Source organism: Ammospiza nelsoni, chromosome 35, assembly GCF_027579445.1.
Source record: "Ammospiza nelsoni isolate bAmmNel1 chromosome 35, bAmmNel1.pri, whole genome shotgun sequence".
NCBI classification, from domain to species: domain Eukaryota; kingdom Metazoa; phylum Chordata; class Aves; order Passeriformes; family Passerellidae; genus Ammospiza; species Ammospiza nelsoni.
Window position 1 is genome coordinate 2,114,521 of NC_080667.1, and position 14,415 is coordinate 2,128,935.

Sequence of the window (14,415 nt, forward strand, 5' to 3'; positions counted from 1 at the left end):
CCTTCCAGGGCACCCCAAAATCCCCTGGGGGGCTCCCCCAGTCCTGCCCCAGCTCTGCACGACGAGGGACCCCCCAAATCCCCCCCCCCCCATTTTTGGGGTCCCTCCAGGATCCCCCCGTCCCCCATGGGCTGTGCCCGATGAGCAGCGGGCGCGGCCCCCCCGAGCCCCCCCAAAACCCCCCCCCCCCCGCGTGACGCCCCCCCCCCAAAACCCCCCGTGGGGGTGGGGAGGGGCCGAGACCCCCCCTCAGTGAGGGGGGGCTGGGGGAACCCCAGAAATGGGGCGATAAAGGAGATTTCAGACAAACCTGGGGCTCTTTATTGAGGGGAGGGGGCCCCCAAATATCTGGGGGGGTTTTGGGGGTTCCATTGGGGGGGTCCTGGGGGGGATTTTGGGGTGCTCCCCCCCCCACCAAATCCAGTTCATGATGTGGATCCAGGGAGATTCCCAGAGGAACATTTGGGGTTTTTTGGGGTCCCAAACCCCAGGTTGAGGCTCCAGGGGACTTTTGGGGTTCCCCAGGAGGATTTTGGGGGTTCCATTGGGGATTTTGGGGGTTCCATGGGGGGTTTAGGGGTTCCATTGGGGATTTTGGGGGTTCCATGGGGGGTTTAGGGGTTCCATGGGGGGTTTTTGGGGTTTCAATGGGGGGATTTTTGGGGTGTCCCCCCCACCTGATCCAATCCCTGCTGTGGATCCAGAGAGGAGGTTCCCACAGGAACTTTTGGGGTTTTTTGGGGTCGCCCCTGGGTTGTGGCTCCCAGGAGGATTTTGGGGTTCCATTGGGGATTTTGGGGGTTCCATGGGGGATTTTGGGGGTTCCATGGGGGGGGGTTTTTGGGGCTCCCCCCCAAAATGATCCAATCCCTGCTGTGGATCCAGAGAGGAGATTCCCAGAAGAACATTTGGGGTTTTTGGGGGGTTTTGGGGTCCCCCCTGGATTGTGGCCCCCAGGGGGATTTTGGGGGTTCCATGGGGGGTTTGGGGGTTCCATGGGGGGTTTTTGGGGTTTCAATGGGGGGATTTTTGGGGTGTCCCCCCCAACCTGATCCAGTCCCTGCCGTGGACCCAGAGAGGGAATTCCCAGAGGAACATTTGGGGTTTTTTGGGGTCCCAAACCCCACGTTGAGGCTCCAGGGGACTTTTGGGGTTCCCCAGGAGGATTTTGGGGGTTCCATGGGGGGTTTTTGGGGTTTCAATGGGGGGGGTTTTGGGGCTCCCCCCCAACCTGATCCAGTCCCTGCCGTGGATCCAGAGAGGGAATTCCCAGAGGAACTTTTGGGGGGTTTTGGGGTCCCCCCCTGGGTTGAGGCTCCCAGAGGGTTTTGGGGCACCCCCGGGGATGATTTTGGGGTACCCCTGGGGATGTCTTTGGATTGGTTTTCGGGTGCCCTGGGGTGATTTTGGGGTGCTTGAGGGGTTGTTTAAGGGGTGCCAAGGAGGCTGTTTGTAGGGTGCCCCTCGGGGGGCGATTTTGGGGTGTTTGTGGGGCTGATTTTGGGGTGCCCCGGGGCTGGTTTTGGGGCAGGCTGGGGGTGGGTTTGGGGCTCCCCCGGGGGTGATTTTGGGGTGTCCTCGGAGCTGTTTTTGGGGTGCAGGGGGTTTGTGGGGGTGGTTTTGGGGTTCCCCCGGGGCTGTTTTGGGGTGTTTCTGGGCTGGTTTTTGGGGTGCCCTTGGGAATGATTTGGGGTGGTTGTGGGGCTGTTTTGGGGGCACCCCCGGGGATGTTTTTAGGGTGCCTCCAGGGATGATTTTGGGCTACCCCGGGAGCTGTTTTTGGGGTGTTTGTGGGACTGTTTTTGGGGTTCCCCCGGGGCTGTTTTGGGGTGTTTATGAAGCTGGTTTTGGGGTGATGGGGGGGCTGTTTCTGGGCCTGTTTTTGGGGTTCAGGGGGGGCTGTTTGTGGGGCTGTTTTGGGGTGTTTTGGGGCTGGTTTTGGGGGTTTTAGGGGGGACTGTTTCTGGGGTTCCCCCAGGGCTGTTTTTGGGGTGTTTTGGGGCTGGTTTTGGGTTGTTTTGGGGCTGGTTTTGGGGGTTCCCCCGGGGCTGTTTTTGGGGTTTGGGGGGCCTGTTTGTGTGGCTGTTTTTGGGGTTCAGGGGGTGTTTCCCCCTCACTTGATGCAGTCCATGACGTGGATCTGCAGCGTGTCCATGTCCGGCGCCTTGTACTGGCACTTGGGGCAGCACAGCTCGGGCCCCTCCTCGGGGGGGGGCGGCAGCAGCGCCCCAAAACCTGCGGGGGGTGGGGGAGGGGCACGGTCAGACCCTGCCCCGCCCCCCCCGGGGGGTTTGGGGGTCCCGGGGCCCCCCCCTGCACTCACCCGGGGCCGGGGGCGGCTCCGAGTGCCGGTTCCGCATCTCCTCCAGACGGGCCCTGCACGGGAATTGGGGGCTTGAGGGGAATCTGGGGGGTTCGAGGGGAATCTGGGGGGCTTGAGGGGAATCTGGGGGGTTCGAGGGGAATTTGGGGGGTTCAAGGGGAATCTGGGGGGCTTGAGGGGAATTTGGGGGGTTCGAGGGGAATTTGGGGGGCTTGAGGGGAATCTGGGGGGTTCGAGGGGAATTTGGGGGGTTCGAGGGGAATCTGGGGGGTTCAAGGGGAATTTGGGGGGTTCGAGGGGAATCTGGGGGGCTTGAGGGGAATCTGGGGGGTTCGAGGGGAATTTGGGGGGCTTGAGGGGAATTTGGGGGTTCGAGGGGAATCTGGGGTGTTGGGGGGGGTTTGGAGGGGGTTTGGGGAAATTTGGTGCAATTTTGGGGGGATTTTGGGGGGGGTTGGGAGGGGCTTTGGGGGGAATTGGAGGGGGGATTTGGGGTCATTTGGGGGGGTTGAGGGGAGTTTGCGGGGTCTGGGAGGGATTTGGGGTGGGATTGAGGTGATTTTGGGGGATTTTGGGGGGTTTGGGGGGATTTGAGGGGGTTGGGGGGGAGAGATTTGGTGGGATTTTGAGGCCATTTTGGGGAGGTTTTCGGGGGGTTTTCAGGAGATTTGAGGAGATTTTTGCAGGGTTCTGAGGGGATTTTGGAGGGATTTGGGGGAATTGGTGGTGGATTTGAAGGTTGGGGGGGATTTGGTGGGATTTTGGGGGGTTTTCAGGGGATTTTTGGGGAGGTTAGGGAGGATTTAAGGGGATTTGGGAGGGGTTTGGGGGGGAATTTGGGGGGTTTGGGGCGAGTTTAGGGGGTCTGGGAGGGATTTGGGAGGGTTTTGGAGGGGCTTTGGTGCAGGGTTGAGGGGTTTCAGAGGGATTTGGGGGAATTTGAGGGGATTTTGGGCGGTTCTGGGAGGGATTTGGGAGGGTTTTGAGGGGGATTGGGGTGGCTTTGGTGGGATTTGGGGGGATTTTGAGGGGTTGGGGGGAGAGATTTGGGGGGATTTTGGGGGGTTTTCAGAAGGATTTGAGGGGGGTCTTGGAGGGATTTGAGGGGGTTCCGGGGTTTCAAGGGGATTGGGGGGGTTCTGGGGGATTTAGGGGCTTTTGGATGTTTTCGGGCTGGCTTGGGGATGTTTTGGAGCTGGTTTTGGGGTGTTCCTGGCTGGTTTTGGGCTGCTTTGGGCTGGTTTTGGGCTGGTTTTGGGCTGTTTGGGGGCTGTTTTGTGGGTATTTTTGGGGTGTTTTTAGGGTCTTCCAGTGTATTATCAGGGTGCTCCTGGCTGGTTTTGGGCTGTTGTTGGCGGTTTTGGGGTGTTCTGGGCTGTTTGGGGCTGTTTTCGGCTGGTTTGGGAGTGGTTTTGGGGTGTTTTGAGTTGGTTTTGACTGTTTTGGGCTGGTTTTTGGAGCTGTTTTTGGGGTGTTTTGGGGCTGGTTTGGGTCTTTGGAGCTGTTTTTTGCTGGTCTTGGGGTGTTTTTGGGCTGGTTTTGGACTATTTTGGGGCTGCTTTGGGCTGGTTTGGGGCTGTTTTGGGGCTGTTTTGGGCTGGTTTTGGGGTGCTCCTGGCTGGTTTTGGGCTGGTTTTTGGAGCTGTTTTTGGGGTGTTTTGGGGCTGGTTTGGGTTGTTTTGGGGTCTTTGGAGCTGTTTAAAGGCTGGTTTTGGGCTGGTTTTGGGGCTGTTTTTGGGCTGTTTTCAGGGTGTTTGGGCTGGTTTTGAGCTGTTTTTGGGGTGTTCTGGCTGGTTTTGGGCTGTTTTCAGGGTGTTTGGGGTGCTTTGTGCTGGTTTTGGGGTGTCGGTGCCGTACCGGGCCCCGTCCCCGCCGAGCCGCAGCCGCAGCTGGTTCAGCTCCTCCTGCAGAGCCTCGCGCTGCCCGTGCAGCTGCTCCCGCGCCGCGCGCTCCGCCTCGAAATCCGCGCGGTAAATGTCGGCCTGGGGATGGTGGGGGGGGTCAGGAGCCCCAAAATCCACCCCAAATCCATCCAAAATCCATCCAAGGAACCCAAAATCCATCCAGGGAACCCCAAACCCACCCAAACCTCCCCCCGGTGCCGCGCGCTCCGCCTCGAAATCCGTGCGGTAAATGTCGGCCTGGGGATGTTGGGGGGATCAGGAACCCCAAAACCCATCCAGGGAACCCCAAAATCCACCCCAAATCCATCCAAAATCCATCCAAGGAACCCAAAATCCATCCAGGGAACCCCCAAAATCCACCCCAAATCCATCCAAAATCCATCCAAGGAACCCAAAACCCATCCAGGGAACCCCCAAATCCACCCCAAATCCATCCAAAATCCATCCAAGGAACCCAAAATCCATCCAGGGAACCCCCAAATCCACCCCAAATCCATCCAAAATCCATCCAAGGAACCCCCAATTCCACCCCAAACCCACCCAAACCTCCCCCCGGCACCGCGCGCTCCGCCTCGAATCCGCGCGGTAAATGTCGGCCTGGGGATGTTGGGGGGGTCAGGAACCCCAAAATCCCCCACGATCCTCCCAGATCCCCCCAGCCCCACCTGGGGGACCCTGCCCTGAGTTTGGGGGTCTCAGGAGCCCCCCGGGGTCCCCCCCAAAGCCCCACCTGTGCCTGCAGCACCGGGATGGTCTCCAGGGCCGCCCGCTGGCGCTCGGCCTCGTCCTTGAGGCGATCGATGAGCTCCTGCTTGAGGGCCAGCGCGGCCTCGGCCGCACGGAGCTGCTCCTGCGTCACCTGGGGGGGGACAGGGACACCTGTGACACCTGAGACACCTCTGACATCACCTGTGACATCACCTGTGACATCACCTGTGTCACCCTCCCACTGCACCCCCGGCACGGCCTCGGCCGCACGGAGCTGCTCCTGTGTCACCTGGGGGGGGACAATGGCACCTGTGACACCTGAGACACCTGTGACATCACCTGTGTCACCTGAGAGAGCACCTGTGACACCTGGATGGGGGGGACAAGGACACCTGAGACACCCGCGACATCACCTTTGCCATCACCTGTGACATCGCCTGTGTCACCTGGGGGTCACCTGTGTCACCTGGGGACTCACCTGAGGGCACCTGAACCACTCAAGGGGCCACAGGGACATTCCAGATGTCCCCAAGAGGGAATGGAACAGGGACAAGGGGACACCTGCCCTGTCCCCAGGCGTGCCCAGGTGTGTCCCCAGGTGTCCCTGTCCCTCACCTGGCTCCGTTTGTCCCCCTCCAGGCTGGCCTTGATGTGGGCGTCGTACTCCTGGAACAGGTGATGGTACGCGGCCTGCAGCTGCACCAGCTTCCTCCTGGGGACAGGGGACAGTGGGGACACTGGGGACAGTGGGGACATTGGGGACACTGGGGGATACTGGGGACATTGGGGACAGTGGGGACATGGGAGATATCAGGGACATTGGGGGACATTGTCTGGGGACATTGGGGACAGTGGGGACACTGGGGATATCACAGATATTGGGGACACTGGGGACACTGGGGACAGGCAGCCCGCAGCTGCACCAGCTTCCTCCTGGGGACAGGGGACACTGGGGACAGTGGGGACATGGGAGATATCAGGGGGACATTGTCTGGGGACATTGGGGACAAGAGGGACACTGGGGATATCACAGATATTGGGGACATTGGGGACACTGGGGACAGGCAGCCTGCAGCTGCACCAGCTTCCTCCTGGGGACAGGGATTGGGGACATTGAGGGGACACTGGGGACATCAGGGACACTGGGGACATTGATCATTGATTGGGGACATTGAGGGGACATTGGGGACATTGACTGGGGCCATTGGGGACATCAAGGGGACATTGATGGGGGACAGGCAGCCTGCAGCCGCACCAGCTTCCTCCTGGGACACTGGGGACATTGGGGACAGGGATTGGAGACACTGGGGACATCATCAGGGACAGGTGGCCTTGAGTGCCACCAGCTCCCACTGGGACACTGGGGGACAGTGAGGGGACACTGGGGACACCAATGGGTGTCCCCAGGTGCCAGCCCCGCCCACGTCCCTGTTATCACTCACTCCTCCCCAGTGTCCCCGTGTCCCCGTTGTTGTCACTCACTCCCCCTGTTGTCCCCAGTGTCACTCACTGTCCCCGTGTCCCCATTGCTGTCACTCACTGTCCCCATGTCCCCACTGCTGTCACTCACTGTCCCCGTGTCCCCAGGGCTGTCACTCACTGTCCCCGTGTCTGTCACTCACTGTCCCCGTGTCCCCGTTGTTGTCACTCACTGTCCCCGTGTCCGTCACTCACTGTCCCCGTGTCCGTCACTCACTGTCCCCGTGTCCGTCACTCACTTCTCCTCGGTGGCCCCGCGCCGCTCCACCCTCAGGGCGGTTTCCAGGTTGGTCACCTGGAGCCGGAGCTGGTCCAGCTGCACCTGATGGCCCTGGGCCACCTCCTCCAGCTGCTGGCACCGCTCGGCGTCACCGCGGGCCCTGCGGGGACACCAAAGGGACACCACGCTGTCACCCGCTGTCACCCACTGTCACTCTGTGCCACCTCCTCCAGCTGCTGGCACCGCTCGGCGTCCCCGCGGGCCCAGGGGCACCCCATTGTCACCCATTGTCACTCAGTGCCACCCCACTGTCACCTCCTCAAACTGGCGGCACCACCAGCATCCCCGTGGGCCCTGTGTGTCACCCAGTGTCACCCGGTGTCACCTCCCTGAGCCGGTGGCACCGCTCAACATCCCTTAAACCCTGTGACATCTCGGTGTCACCCGATGTCACCTGCACAAGGGCCACTCCTACCCGTGCTCCGGGTGCTCCTGCTCCACCCGGCTCAACTGTGGTGTCCCCTCCCCTCGGGGACAGTCCCTGAACCCCAGGTGTCCCCCCAGGTGTCCCCGTGTCCCTCCATACCCCTCCAGGTGTCCCCAGGTGTCCCCGTGTCCCCCCCAGATGTCCCCAGGTGTCCCCGCCATGTCCCTCCAGGTGTCCCCGTGTCCCCCCATACTCCTCCAGGTGTCCCCAGGTGTCCCCCCAAGTGCCTCGTATTCCCCCAGGTGTCCCCAGGTGTCTCGCTGTCCCCCCAGGTGTCCCCAGGCATTCCTGTGTCACCCCCAGGTGTCTCCCTGTCCCCCCACCTGCGCTCCAGGTGTCCCCAGGTGTCTCCCTGGGTGTCCCCATGTCCCCCCAGGTGTCCCCAAGGTGTGCCCCCACGTTCCCCAGTGTCCCCACCTGCGCTCCAGGTGTCCCCTCAGCCGTCTCTCTGGGTGTCCCCAGGTGTCCCCCCATGTCCCTAAGGTGTCCCCTTGTCCCCCTGTGTCCCATCCAGGTGTCCCCACCTGCGCTCCAGGTGTCCCCAGGCATTCCTGTGTCACCCTCAAGGTGTCCCCCCAGGTGTCCCCATGTCCCCAGGTGTCCCCACCTGCGCTCCAGGTGCTCTCTCTCTGCCCGGCTCTGCAGCAGTGTCCCCATGTCCCCAGGTGTCCCCAGGTGTCCCCATGTCCCCAATGTCCCCAGGTGTCCCCAGGTGTCCCCACCTGCGCTCCAGGTGCTCTCTCTCTGCCCGGCTCCTCTCCAGGCGGTTTTGGCTCTCCCGGAGCTCCCCCAGCAGCGACGTCACCTGGGCCTGGACCTGGGCCTTGTCCTGCTGGGGACACCGACAGGGACACTGTCACCCCCGTGTCACCTGGGGACAGGACACTGTCACCCCTGGGTCACCTGGGGACAGGGACAGGGACACTGTCACTCTGCTGGGGACACCGACAGGGACACTGTCACCCCCTGTGTGTCCCTGGCTATCCCCTATCCCCAGGTGTGTCCAGTGTCCCCAGGGCTGTCCCCAGTGTCCCCAACTGTCCCCACGTGCCTGGGGCTGCCCCCAGGTGTCCCCAGCTGTCCCCAAGGCTGTCCCCCTGTGTCCCCAGGTGTCCCTGGTACCTTCTGCTGTCCTCAGGTGTCCCCAGGGTTGTCCCCAGCTGTCCCCATGTCTCCCAGTGTCCCCTGTCCCCCTGTGTCCCCTGTGTCTCCAGTACCTCCAGCTGTCCCCGTGTCCCCAGATGTCCCAGATGTCCCCAGCTGAACCAGCTGTCCCCAGTGTCCCCATGTCCCCGTGTGTCCCCTGGGTACCTCCAGCTGTCCCCAGTGTCCCCATGTCCCCCCAGGTACCTCCAGCTGTCCCCATGTCCCCATGTCCCCCCAGGTACCTCCAGCTGTCCCCAGTGTCCCCAGTGTCCCCGTGTGTCCCCTGGGTACCTCCAGCTGTCCCCAGTGTCCCCGTGTCCCCGTGTCCCCCCAGGTACCTCCAGCTGTCCCCAGTGTCCCCATGTCCCCGTGTGTCCCCCTGGGTACCTCCAGCTGTCCCCAGTGTCCCCAGTGTCCCCGTGTCCCCCCGGGTACCTCCAGCTGTCGGCGCAGTCCCTGCAGCTGCAGCTCGGCCGCGCGGGAAACGTCCTGAGCGCGGAGCTCGGCCACGGCCACGCGGGAGCGCAGGGCCACCAGCCTGGGGACAGGGACACCGGTGTCACCAAGGGCCACCACACCCTGCCCAGCACCACCCACAGGGCCACCAGCCTGGGGACAGGGACACCGGTGTCACCAAGGGTCACCAGGGCTCACTGGCGTCACCAAAGGTCATTGGTGGCACCAAACCCATCCCACGTGGGACCGCAGGGCCACCAGCCTGGGGACAGGGACACTGGTGTCACCAAGGGTCATTGGTGTCACCAAACCCACCCCATGCGGGACCGCAGGGCCACCAGCCCATCACCAAATGGCACCAGTGTCACCAAATGTCACCAGGGATCACCAAATGGCACCAAACCCGCCCCATGCAGAACCGCAGCCACCAGCCCGGGGACAGTGACATCAAGGGTCATTGGTGTCACCAGTGTCACCAAGGGTGACCAAACCCTGCCCAACGCCACCTGTAGGGCCACCAGCCTGGGGACAGGGACATCAAGGGTCACCAATGGCATCAAATGGCACCAAACCCACCCCACGCGAGAGCACAGCACCACCAGATTGGGGACAGGGACACCGGTGTCACCAGTGTCACCAGGGCTCATTGGTGTCACCAAACCCACGGCCACAGAGCACCGCGGGGCCACCAGCCTGTCAGATGGCACCAGTGTCACCAGATGGCACCAAATGGCACCAAACCCTGCCCAATGCCATCTGCAGGGCCACCAGCCTGGGGACAGTGACACCAGTGTCACCAGGGCTCATTGGTGTCACCAAACCCTGCCCAACGCTACTTGCAGGGCCACCAGCCTGGGGACAGGGACACCAATGTCACCAAGGGTCACCAGTGCTCATTGGTGTCACCAAACCCACCCCACGTGGGCGCGCAGGGCCACCAGCCTGTCCCCAGGTGTCCCCAGACCATCCCCAATGTCCCCAACACCTTCAATGCCCCCAGGTGTCCCCAATGTCCCCAGACTGTCCCCAACGTCCTCAATGTCCCCAATCCCCCAATGTCCCCCCAGTGTCCCTTCAATGTCCCAAGTGTCCCCAGTGTCCCCAATGTTCCCAGTGTGCCCCTTCCCTGCAACGTCCCTGTTGTCCCCAGTGTCCCCAGTCCCCCAATGTCCCCCCAGTGTCCTCACTGCTCCCATTGTCCCCAATGTCCCCAGGTGTCCTCAATGTCCCCAATCCCCCCAGTGTCCCCCATTGACCCCAATGTCCCAATGTTCCCTTTTCCTCCAATGTCCCCAATGTCCCCAATGTCCCAAGTGTCCCCAATGTTCCCCCAATGTCCCCCCCAGGTGTCCCCAGTGTCCCAATCCCCCAATGTCCCCCCAACGTCCCTGTTGACCCCAGTGTCCCCCATGTCCCCAGTGTCCCCAGTGTCCCCCATGTCCCCAGTGTCCCCAGTGTCCCCAATCCTCCAATGTCCCCGCTGTCTCCAGGTGTCCCCAATGTCCCCGCTGTCCCCAATCCCCCCAATGTCACCAGTGCCCCCAGTGTCCCCCAATCCCCCCAGTGTCCTCAGGTGTCCCCAGTGTCCCCATTGCCCCCAATGTCGCCATTCCCCCCACTGACCCCAGTGTCCCCAATGTCCCCAACATCCCCAATGTCCCAATGTCCCCAATGTCCCCATTCCCTCCACTGACCCCTTTGTCCCCAGTGCCACCAACTGTCCCCAGTCCCCCAATGTCCCAATTGTCCCCAACGTCCCCAGTTCCCTCCAACATCCCCAGTGTCCCCAGTCTCTCATTGTCCCCAATGTCCCCAATCCCCCAATGTCCCCAGTGTTCCTCCAATGTCCCTGATGTCCCCAATGTCCCCAGTGTTCCCAGTGTCCCCAATGTCCCCAACGTCCCCACTGAGCCCAATGTCCCCAACATCCCCAATGTCCCCAGGTGTCCCCAATGTCCCCAATATCCCCACTGACCCCGTTGTCCCCAATATCCCCAAATGTTTCCCCAATGTCCCCAATTCCCCAATGTCCCCAGGCTGTACCCAGTGTCCCCAAAGTCCCAAATGTCCCCATTCCCCCTTTGACCCCAATGTCCCCACCGTCCCCAATCCCCCAGTGTCCTCAATGTCCCCAACGTCCCCACTGAGCCCAATGTCCCCAATCCCCCAATGTCCCCAATGTCCCCAATCCCCCCACTGACCCCGTTGTCCCCAATATCCCAAATGTTTCCCCAATGTCCCCAACGTCCCCCATCCCCCAGTGTCCTCAATGTCCCCAACGTCCCCACTGAGGCCAATGTCCCCAATCCCCCAGTGTCCCCACGCGTCCCCAATATCCCCATTGCTTCCAATGTCCCCAGTGTCCCCAGTGTCCCCAATGTCCCCAGTGTCCCCAGTGTCCCCAGTGTCCCCAGTGTCCCCAATGTCCCCAGTGTCCCCAATGTCCCCAGTGTCCCCAGTGTCCCCAGTGTCCCCAGTGTCCCCAATGTCCCCAGTGTCCCCAGTGTCCCCAATGTCCCCAACTCACTCAGCCTCAGCCTCTGCCAGGCGCTGCCTCAGCTGCTCCTCGGAGCTGGGGGGACACGAGGGGGGTCAGGAGGGCTTGGGGACATCGGGGAGTCCCCAGGGGGGACAGGGGGGACATTGGGGGGACAGGGGGGACATTGGGGGGACATTGGGGGGACAGGGGGGCTCACCTGGGCTCCGGAGGGGCCCCGGGGGGGGCCTGGGGAGGCTCCGGGACAGCGGGGACATCGTCCAGGGGAGGGGACACCGACAGGGGCTGTGGGGACATTGGGGACATCAGGGGGACACTGGGGACATCGTCCAGGGGAGGGGACACCGACAGGGGCTGTGGGGACAGTGGGGACATCAGAGGGACACTGGGGGGGGGCTGTGGGGACAGTGGAGGCATCAATGGGACATTGGGGACGTCCTCCAAGGGAGGGGACACCGAGACGGGGGGGCTGTGGGGACATTGGGGACATCAGGGGGACACTGGGGACATCGTCCAGGGGAGGGGACACCGACAGGGGCTGTGGGGACATGGGGGACATCAGGGGGACACTGAGGGACATCAAGGGGACGCTGGGAACATCAGGGGGACATCAGAGGGACACTGGGGACATCAAGGGACATTGGGGGTTCCCCAGGGGGACACTGGGGACACTCCAGGGGGACATAAGGGAGATCTGGAGGATGTCGGGGGACATTAGGGGGACACTGGGGACATTGGGGACATTGCCCAAGGGAGGGGACACCGGGGGGGGGGCAGTGGGGACACTGGGGACATCAGGGGGACACTGGGGCCAGAGAAGGGACACTGGGAGGAGCGGGGAGGACATTGGGGGACACACTGGGGACAACTGGGAGCGGTGGCAGGGGTGTGGGGGACATGGGGGGGACGCAGTGGTGGCACAGAGGGGACACAGAGCGGGGACACAGCCGGGGGGGCCACACCCACCTTGGCGCTGGTGTCAGGGGCGCTCCTGCAGCTGTCCCCAGTGTCCCCGAGGGTGTCCCCGAGGGTGTCCCTGATGTCCCCAGGGCTGTCCTTGGGGCCCTCACGGGTGTCCCCGATGTCCTCAAGGCTGCTCTTGGTGTCCTCGGGGCCGTTTTTGGCGTCCCCAAGGGTGTTGTGGGTGTCCCCAGCGCCGGTTTTGGTGTCCCCAGGGCCGGTTTTGGTGTCCCCAGCGGTGATGCTGACGTCCCCAAGGGTGTCCTCGGTGCCCTCGGCGGCGTCCCTGACGGCGTCCTTGGTGTCCCCAGGGGCGCTCCCGGCGTCCCCAGCGGCGTCCCTGACGTCCTCGGAGGCGTCCTCGGCGTCCCCGCCGCCGTCAGCGCCGTCCCCGGGCGCGTCCCCGCCGTCCCCGCGCCGTCCCCGCAGGTGCAGCACCAGCTGCCGGGCCTGGCCCCAGCGGCCGCGCAGCAGCTCCCGCTCCCCCCGGCGCTGCAGCTGCAGCCGGCGCAGCTCGTCCAGGCGCTGCCGCAGGGACTGCGTGCAGTGGCACAGGGCACCTGGGGACATGGGGACACCATTGGGGACATCACTGGGGACATCATCAGGGACTGCGTGCAGTGGCACAGGGCACCTGGGGACAACATGGGGACATCATTGGGGACATTGGGGACATCACTGGGGACAGGCACAGCTCGTCCAGGCGCTGCCGCAGGGACTGCGTGCAGTGGCACAGGGCACCTGGGGACATTGGGGACATCACTGGGGACATTGGGGACTGCGTGCAGTGACACAGGGCACCTGGGGACACCAAAGGATATTGGGGACACTGGGGACAGTGTGCAGTGGCACCAGGCACTTGGGGACACTGGGGACATCACTGGGGACTGCGTGCAGTGGCCCAGGGCACCTGGGGACATGGGGACACCATTGGGGACATCAGGGACAGCAGTGACACAGAGCTCCTGGGGACAGCAGCGGTGACATCATCAGGGACAGGGGACAGCACTGGGGACACTGGGGACAGCAGGCACAGGGGACAGCAGGGACAGTGTGCAGTGACACAGAGCCCTGGGACACAGGGGACAGCACTGGGGACATCGGGGACATCGGGGACACAGAGCTCCTGAAGACACCAGGGGGGACATCGGCAGGGACAGGGGGCATCGGGGACACTGCGACACCGGGGACATTGCATGGCTTGGGGACATGGGGCTGCTGGGCCTTGGGGACACTGGGGACATTCAGGGGACATTGGAGGGGTTGGGGACAGGGGGCCGTTGGGACATTGGGGACATCAGCAGGGACTGGGGACATTGGGGACATCGGGACTCTGGGCACTGTGGGGACATTGTGACATTGAAAACGTGGGGACGCTGTGGGGACACTGAGGTGACATCGGGGATGTCAGGGAAATGGGGGACACGGAGACGACACTGGGGACCTTGGGGACATTGCGGGGGTGGAGACACCAGGGACACTGGGGGACACTGGGGGACACTGGGGGACACTGGGGACATTGGGGACATTGGGGACATTGGGGGGACATTGGGGACATTTGGGACATCAACGGGGACACAGGGGACACTCCTGGGGACACCCGCAGTGCCCTCCCAGTCCCCCCCAGTTTGATCCCAGTCCCCCTCAATCCCCTCCCAGTCTATCCCAGTCCCCCCCAGTTTGGTTTCAGTTCCCTCCAGTCCGATCCCAGTTCCATCCCAGTCCCCCCCACTTTGATGCCAGTCGCTCCCAGTCCCCCCAGTTTGATCCCAGTTGGATCCCAGTCCCTCCCAGTCCCCCCAGTTTGATCCCAGTTTGATCCCAGTTTGATCCCAGTTTGATGCCAGTCCCCCCAGTCCCCTCTCTGTCCCCCCAGTCGCTCCCAGTCCCCCCAGTTTGATCCCAGTCCCCCCAGTTTGATCCCAGTTGGATCCCAGTTTGATCCCAGTCCCCGCAGCTCCCCGTTCTCACTCCTCAGCTCGCGGTTCTCCGCCCGCAGCCGCTGCAGCGCCTCCGCCAGCGCCGGCTCCGCCTCGGGCCCCGGCTGCACCATCTCTGCGGGCCGCCGCCAGCGCCCGCCGCTCATGGGCGGCTGCGGGGGCCCGGGCGCGGCTCGGGCCCTGTTCGGGGCCGAGCTCGGGCGGGTTTGGGCCCAATTCGGGGATTTCGGGCCCAATTCGGGGATTTCGGGCCCAATTCGGGGATTTTTGGGATCCCGGCGGCGCCGCCACTTCC

At 63.1% G+C, this 14,415-nt stretch overlaps 1 protein-coding gene across 1 annotated transcript; it reads right to left on the bottom strand.

Annotated features, from left to right (window-relative positions):
* Window positions 1–1,903: 1,903 nt before the first annotated feature.
* Window positions 1,904–14,389, bottom strand: IKBKG (inhibitor of nuclear factor kappa B kinase regulatory subunit gamma). Its single transcript, XM_059491493.1, has 12 exons — window positions 14,152–14,389; window positions 12,187–12,740; window positions 11,420–11,505; window positions 11,251–11,295; window positions 8,703–8,805; window positions 7,844–7,953; window positions 6,654–6,794; window positions 5,551–5,647; window positions 4,958–5,086; window positions 4,181–4,305; window positions 2,324–2,376; window positions 1,904–2,235 (listed from the first exon to the last, which is right to left on the bottom strand). Exons 1-12 carry the CDS (start codon window positions 14,264–14,266, stop codon window positions 2,114–2,116), a joined length of 1,680 nt encoding a protein of 559 aa, XP_059347476.1. The 5' UTR covers window positions 14,267–14,389; the 3' UTR covers window positions 1,904–2,113.
* Between the last annotated feature and the right edge of the window lie 26 nt (window positions 14,390–14,415).

Coding starts and splice junctions, on each gene's coding strand:
- IKBKG (XM_059491493.1), bottom strand. CDS start 14,266: ATGAGCGGCGGGCGCTGGCGGCGGCCCGCAGAGATGGTGCAGCCGGGG. Junction 7,954..8,702: donor GACTGCGCCGACAGCTGGAG/GTACCCGGGGGG, acceptor CGGTGTCCCCAG/CAGGACAAGGCCCAGGTCCA. Junction 4,306..4,957: donor TCCCGGTGCTGCAGGCACAG/GTGGGGCTTTGG, acceptor CACCATCCCCAG/GCCGACATTTACCGCGCGGA.